This window comes from Sinocyclocheilus grahami, unplaced genomic scaffold (genome assembly GCF_001515645.1).
Source record: "Sinocyclocheilus grahami isolate Dianchi unplaced genomic scaffold, SAMN03320097.WGS_v1.1 scaffold1407.1, whole genome shotgun sequence".
NCBI classification, from domain to species: domain Eukaryota; kingdom Metazoa; phylum Chordata; class Actinopteri; order Cypriniformes; family Cyprinidae; genus Sinocyclocheilus; species Sinocyclocheilus grahami.
The window spans coordinates 87,120-94,056 of record NW_015506586.1 but is presented as its reverse complement, the minus strand read 5'-3'; the positions used below and the strand labels follow the sequence as shown (position 1 = coordinate 94,056).

Here is a 6,937-nt window from a genome sequence, read left to right as displayed (position 1 = left end):
AATATGTTTCCTCTGTTTAAATGATTTCACTCATTCAGCTCATATATAAAGTAGGCTTACATTATATTACGTTTATATGTTTTATATATGTACATGTTATGTACAAATAGGTTTCTCAGCTTTTCATTTATAAACACCATCAGATAGTCATATTTTTTACTGTTACTATGGTTACCTTTCACTTCGGCACAGCATCAAACCAAGAAGCTCTAAAAAAACTTGTACCTACTTTGCAACTAACGATTTACGACGTCAGTTCGGGCGTTGCGACATGCTGTCTCGTTTTGCGGCAGGTCTCTCTCTGAAGTTCAGAAGCCAGCAGCATAACAACACATGAGTCTGACATTAGCAGTCAGTAGTGATTGAAGTTATGATTATAGATGATCGCAACACAGGATCTTAGCAGAGGAAATGGTAAGTAATCCCTCCTTCACTTTAACACAGTCTGACGGGATTCTATCGCTTTTAATAAGTCATTTAGAAGCAAGTTAGATGTATTATTAGCACATTGCTAACTGATAGTGACTTTCAGTGCTGTTACTGACTGACTGTCTAAACAAATCATTCGCGTTTGTAGATATTTGACATATAAATACATTTTGACATACGTACAAAACCTGTTTTTTTATGTTTATTTATATGTCATCTTCACAATATAAAACATGAAGCTTCAAGTGAAACTTTTGCAATCTGGATATGAGTTAATATTGTCTGCCACTGTAAATTGTGAGAAATGATTATGATGCATGTAATCAATGCTGTGGATGAGAAATGGTCTGTATGTAAGGGATGTGTTGTGATTGGCGTGTCTGATGCCTGGTTGCATTAAATAATGCAAATTGCCTCTCAATTAATGCAAATTGCACAATCAAGGATTATTGTTGTATGTGTTTTAGGCTAGTACCATGGTGGCCGTGGGCCTTACCCTGGCAGCAGCAGGGTTTGCAGGTATGAGTCCAACAGAATATGAGAAATCTGCACAGGAACATGATGCATTTCCATCCGTTGATTAATTAAGCCTGATTGTTTTCTAATTGTTTCCATTTTTACAGGTCGCTATGCAATGCAAGCTATGAAGCATATGGAGCCACAAGTGAAACAAGCTCTGGAAGCATCCGCATCTGCAAGTTATATTTTTCACATCATATAATCCATATTTTATCTCAATAAACTCATACAATTGTATTTTAACAAACGCAAATTATATGTATGTGACAGGCTTTTGGTGGCGGATACTACAGAGGTGGTTTTGAACCAAAGATGGCCAAGAGAGAAGCTTCGCTTATTCTTGGCATCAGGTAGTCTGTTTTCACGAATGGTGTCAATGAGAAAAATATCTTGTTATACTCTAAAACGGCTCTTTTTAAGTTTACATATAGCCTATATTTGTGCAAAATAATACACATTTAATACATTATAATCACTGTGTTATCAAGAGGAAACATGTGTTTTAATATATAATAAAAATAGATATAATGTATAAAAAACTTTTAGATCCCTATTCCTGTTTTCCACCCTGTTAATATGTACTTGTTTCACTGAAATTTCCACCGTTAGTCTGAATTTAAAGGGATTTCGATTAACCCCCGACACATCACAGAGCTACCGCTGTTTATTTTACACCATCTTCATTGCTTCCTGTTAGATTCCACCCTGTTACACAACACTCTAAAATATATTACAGTGTGGTTGGTTTTTTGTGTGTTGTTTATTCTACATTTCATAATTCAAATGTACAATTTGCTTAATTTTACTTGACATCATTTACATTTCCACCATGTTAGGTTCCATCCTATTACACAACATTCTACCGTGTCTACACCGGACGCATCAGCTAAAGTCTGTCTACACTGGACATGACAAAACTGCCGTTAAAAATCATTTGAACTTTGTGTCAGTACATCATAAATTGAACGCAGCATTAGTTTACTGTCGGGGATTTGCCGTGTCGCGCCGCATCCAGTGTAGACAGCATCACTGATTATAATGGATTCTATTGTATTTTGTCGCACCGTTCCATTTGCATCCAGTGTAGACACAGTGTAAAATATATTACTACGGTTGATTTTTTCTTTCAACCCTGTTCCACATTTTATAATTTATATCTAAAATCTGCTTAATCTTATTTTACATCAATTATATTTGCACCATGTTAGGTTCCAATCTGTTACACAACACTCTAAGATATATTACAGTGTGGTGGTTTTTAATTGTAATCAGGGAATATTGTAAGTTTCATCCTGTTACACAATAGCGTATATTACAATGTAGTTGATTTTAATAACAGTCATTAATTTGTAATCAAGGAATATGTCCAACTGTCGAAGTAGAAATTTGAGTGTTTCTTCAAACCTGTTATTCCACATTTCATAATTTCTATCTACAATCTGTTTAATCTTACTTTATATCATTTACATTTCCACCATGTTTGGCTCCATCCTGTTACACAACAGTGTTTATTACAGTGTAGTTGTTTTCAATAAGTCATTCATTTGTATTTAAGGCATATGTATAACTGTCAAAGAAGAAATGTAAATGTTTCTTCAACCCTGTTATTCCACTTTTCACGTCATGCACATTTCCAACATATTTTGGTCCACCCTGTTACACAACAGTGTAGAATATCTTATACATAGCTGTTTTTAATAAAGGTCATTGATTTATAATCAGATAGGCACAACTGACGAGGTGGAAATTTGAGTATTCATTCCTGTGATACCACATTTATGTATTTCCAAAACATTTTCACTTTAAGTTCCATCCTGTTACACAACAATGTAGAATATTGTATTGTAGTTTTTAATAACGTAATTTGTAATGTACATCTGACAAACTAGACATTTGAGCGTTTTTCAACCCTGTTACTTCACATTTAATTTATTTAAAAAATCAGCTTAATCTTACTTTACAGCTTTTACATTTCCACCACTACAAAACAGTTTAGAATATATGAGTGTAGTTGTTATTAGTTATTATATTAGAGAATATGTACAGCTGACAAAGTTGCAATTTGAGTGTTGTTTTTTTCAACCCTGTTATGCCACAGCTTTTCTAAAATCTGCTTAGGAGCCATTCACACAAAATGCTATTTTTTCCTGTTTATTATAAGAGCATGTTGCAGTTGTTGTCTGCCCTGAACTATAAAAACATTGACAGCCAATCAGAATCCACCTGATTTAAAGAGCTTGAGCATTTAAAGCAGCACATTCTTTTAATAATGTTATCATGCATTGGTGTGGGTACTAATAGTTATCGTTATAGTTTTTGTTCTTGGTGTGAACAGGCCTTTATTGTTATAGCTTTGGAGTGGACTTAACTATTCTCTTAGAACTAGAAGGATTATTGGAACTTTATAGTTATCGTCCTTGGTGTGAACGGGCCTTTAATCTGCTTTCTGAGTCAGAAGCACATTAACGTACATGTTAATAAATCCAATCCAAATGATAGTATAATAGAAGGGACTGTACAAAGTTTGACCCATGTGAATTTCATTCTTTCCTTTAGTCCTACCGCCAACAAAAACAAGATCAGAGAGGCACACAGAAAACTGATGATTTTAAACCATCCTGACCGAGGTGAGACTCGATGTTTCATAAAATGCAAAAACTCGTCAGGATTTAAATTCCTCTGAGCTGTCAGTGTTATTTGTGTTTCTTCGGCAGGCGGATCCCCATATCTGGCGGCAAAAATCAACGAGGCTAAAGATTTACTTGATGGACAGATGAAGAAATAGATTAGAGCCCTGTCTGATGCACTTGAATTCTTACGTGATCATTAAACACCATCTTGTCAGCTAGATCTCATCTCCTTTTGTATGCAAATGAATCCATTTACACCACAGCTAAATGTGCCCCATATCAGAGTCAGTACCTTTTATAAGTGTGAACTGCAAAAATCACATTTAATCTGAATTCAGTTCCAATGTCGGCCACGTTCATGTTTTTTGTAATTATTTGTGAAATGTCATAGCAATTTCTAAATGAAAACTTTTACGAAGTAAATCCTACATCTTTTTTTTCCTCCCCCAGAGTCAGCATTAGAATTAAACGTGTGGTCACATTCCTGAAAATTTATTTTCTGTCAAATTGGCCCGAGAAAATTCACCAAATGACGTCAAAATTGACCGCACCCACACAGAAAAGCTGAAATATTCAGGAGCCTTGTTTGGACAGAGAAGACCAAAACAAGGGATGCACCAACTTTGAAAGGCTGGCTGGAAGATCAAATGTTTATTTATGAACTAACTGCATACAAAACATATTGCACAACCTCTTTGTTAAAAACTAATAAAACATGGTTTGTAGCCTATATGCTACAAGTTCATTCAGCCATTATAACCAGTGTACTATTATTTTAAAATCAATTTATTATTTCTAATTTAATACAATCGTATTAAATTAGTTCTTACTTTTATGTTTTCCATTTTGACCGCTTTTTTGTTGTTGTCATTTTAGAGTTTTTTTTATGTTTCTATCGTTTTTATTAATTATTAAATTTAGTTTTAGTATATTACATTCACAAAATGAAAATGAGAAATGTCTTTGCAATTCTCTCAATTTTAACCAAACCATTTTTCATCATTTTTTGTTGGTGTAGTTAACTATAATAACCCTGATCACAACATGGTAATGCACTGCACAAAAAAATGATAAATATTCCTTTTGAAATCTGCTATAGAAAAAAATGATGAATTGTAAAATAGGAGTTAAATAGTATATCTGTCATAATCTGCGAATAAGCAGAAACAATTAAATATCCATTATCGTCCGTAAAATATCTAAATAAATGACTATAAACATCAATTTATATATATATATATATATATATATATTTAATTTAAAACTAGTCATAGAGATACATAAAAGAAGAAATATGGAGTCACCATGTCCTTTTTGTTCTTCCTCAGATCTCTTGGGTTTCTCTGTCTGCTCTCAGATTCAGCTCGTGATATGTAGTCAGCCACAGTAACTGCAAGAGATGTCAATGATTTCATCAGAAAAAGAAAAAAAAAAAAAAAATTTGCATTTTTTTTATTCTAAAATGAGGGTGAAATATCTATGCGTGAGGAACAGGCCACGTGTTAAATACTGAAAATGTTCCTCTGCCGGAGCTCTCAAATCTTGCCTTTCTTAACTTGGCTGCTAAAAAAAAAACAACTTAAAACCGTGACGTTTGAAAAAAAAAAGCAACTGGACAATCTCCTTTCTCTGTTCAGGGTTTGGAACGACATGTCGGTGAGTAAATAACAGAATCTTGTAGGTAAACGACACTTTTGAGGTAACTACATGCATTTACATACTCCATGCAAATTAACACCTACTGCATTAAAAACAATGTTATTTGCAATTGTGTAAAAAAGTTTAAATTCATACATCCCAGATGAACAAAACTTTTAGATGTTATTTCACCAAAATAACTAAATGTAACCAATACCTGAAAATAACAAATAACTAGAGCCCGCCCGATTGATCATTTTGCCAATTTTATCGGCCGATATGAGCCTATCGCAGATAAACCTGCATCGGCGTATATGCCGCAGATATGCCACCGATATGAACAGATACAAAAATTTTTTACAGAACATATACCCCGTGAAAAAAAACCAAACATTTATTTTACCCCCAGAATGCGATTGGGCTAGTTTTGAGTAGCAATTGGGTGGGTTTTGTTGTGAAAACCTGGCAACCCTGAGTGACACAAGCCAACCCTATCACTTCAGTTAAGGAGGTCTCTTTTTCAGGCAGCGCCAGTGTCTTCACGACTCAGAGTCAAGCGTTGTCTTAACGGTAAGTTGCTGACTAGATTGTGAAATACATAACTTACTGTAAAGTTAATAAACAATGACCCCATAAATTTCCCTTTTCAAAAGTTCAATAAAACGTTAACCCCATCCCTTAAAGGGATGGTTCACCCAAAAATTAAAATTCTGTCATTAATTACTCACCCTCATGTCTTTCCAAAGTCGTAAAACCTTCGTTCATCTTCGGAACACAAATTAAGATATTTTTGATGAAATCCAAGAGCTCTCTGACCCTCCCATAGACAGCAAGGATCCTAACATGATCAAGGCTCAGAAACGTAGCAAGGAGATCAGTAAAATAATCCATGTGACATCAGTGGTTTAACCGTAATGTTATAAAACTACGAGAATACAGCAGCACCATATGCAGATACGCTGTTTACGCTTTGAACCGAACGCAAACAACGTATCTGTGTACGGTTGTTTTTGTATGTGATACTCTCCAAAATAGCACTACAGGTGACGCTGAGGAGACAAATTGTTGAATAAAGTCGTTATTTTTGTTTTCTTTGCATACAAAAAGTATTCTCGTAGCTTTATAACATTACGGTTGAACCCCTGATGTCGCATGGATTATTTTAACGATCTCCTTGCTACGTTTCTGAGCCTTGATCGTGTTAGGATCCTTGCTGTCTATCGAGGGTCAGAGAGCTCTCGGATTTCATCAAAAATATCTTGATTTGTGTTCCGAAGATGAACGAAGGTCTTATGGGTTTGGAACGACACGAGGGTGAGTAATTAATGACAAAATTAAATTTTTTGGGTGAACTATCCCTTTAATACTGCCATGTCACTTATGCTCATCACATCGGTCACATCACATTTCGTAAGTCAGCATAGTTTGTCAGTACAGTCAGTAACGTAGCAAAATTAAATGTTTCTGCAGTTCAATAGACGGCAGTGCGGTGGTGGCTTGAGTCTGTTGAATAGTGATTTAACGCTACGTTGTCACCTAGTTGATGAGACTTAATGCTATAAAGTAAATAATGTCCCTGTCTTTTACTTTCACATTGAGCTTATCATACTTAGTATGATTTCGGCAATGCAGAAAATGCGAACGGAATCCAGTCATAAAAACGGAATTTACTGTATAACGTATTTGTCATGTGTTTATGTATATATATATATATATATATA

At 34.6% G+C, this 6,937-nt stretch overlaps 2 protein-coding genes across 2 annotated transcripts in view; one reads left to right on the top strand and one right to left on the bottom strand.

Annotated features, from left to right (window-relative positions):
• The first annotated feature begins 282 nt into the window (after window positions 1-282).
• dnajc19 (DnaJ (Hsp40) homolog, subfamily C, member 19) lies at window positions 283-3,796 on the top strand. Its single transcript, XM_016256228.1, has 6 exons — window positions 283-414; window positions 897-948; window positions 1,053-1,123; window positions 1,219-1,298; window positions 3,505-3,575; window positions 3,663-3,796. Exons 1-6 carry the CDS (start codon window positions 412-414, stop codon window positions 3,731-3,733), a joined length of 348 nt encoding a protein of 115 aa, XP_016111714.1. The 5' UTR covers window positions 283-411; the 3' UTR covers window positions 3,734-3,796.
• A 1,050-nt stretch (window positions 3,797-4,846) lies between these two features.
• Window positions 4,847-6,937, bottom strand: part of LOC107570030 (fragile X mental retardation syndrome-related protein 1-like) — a 15,442-nt gene continuing 13,351 nt past the window's right edge. The window contains exon 16 of the mRNA XM_016256223.1: window positions 4,847-4,968. Coding sequence (XP_016111709.1) covers window positions 4,847-4,968 — 122 coding nt within the window. The remainder of the gene's footprint in view (window positions 4,969-6,937) is intronic.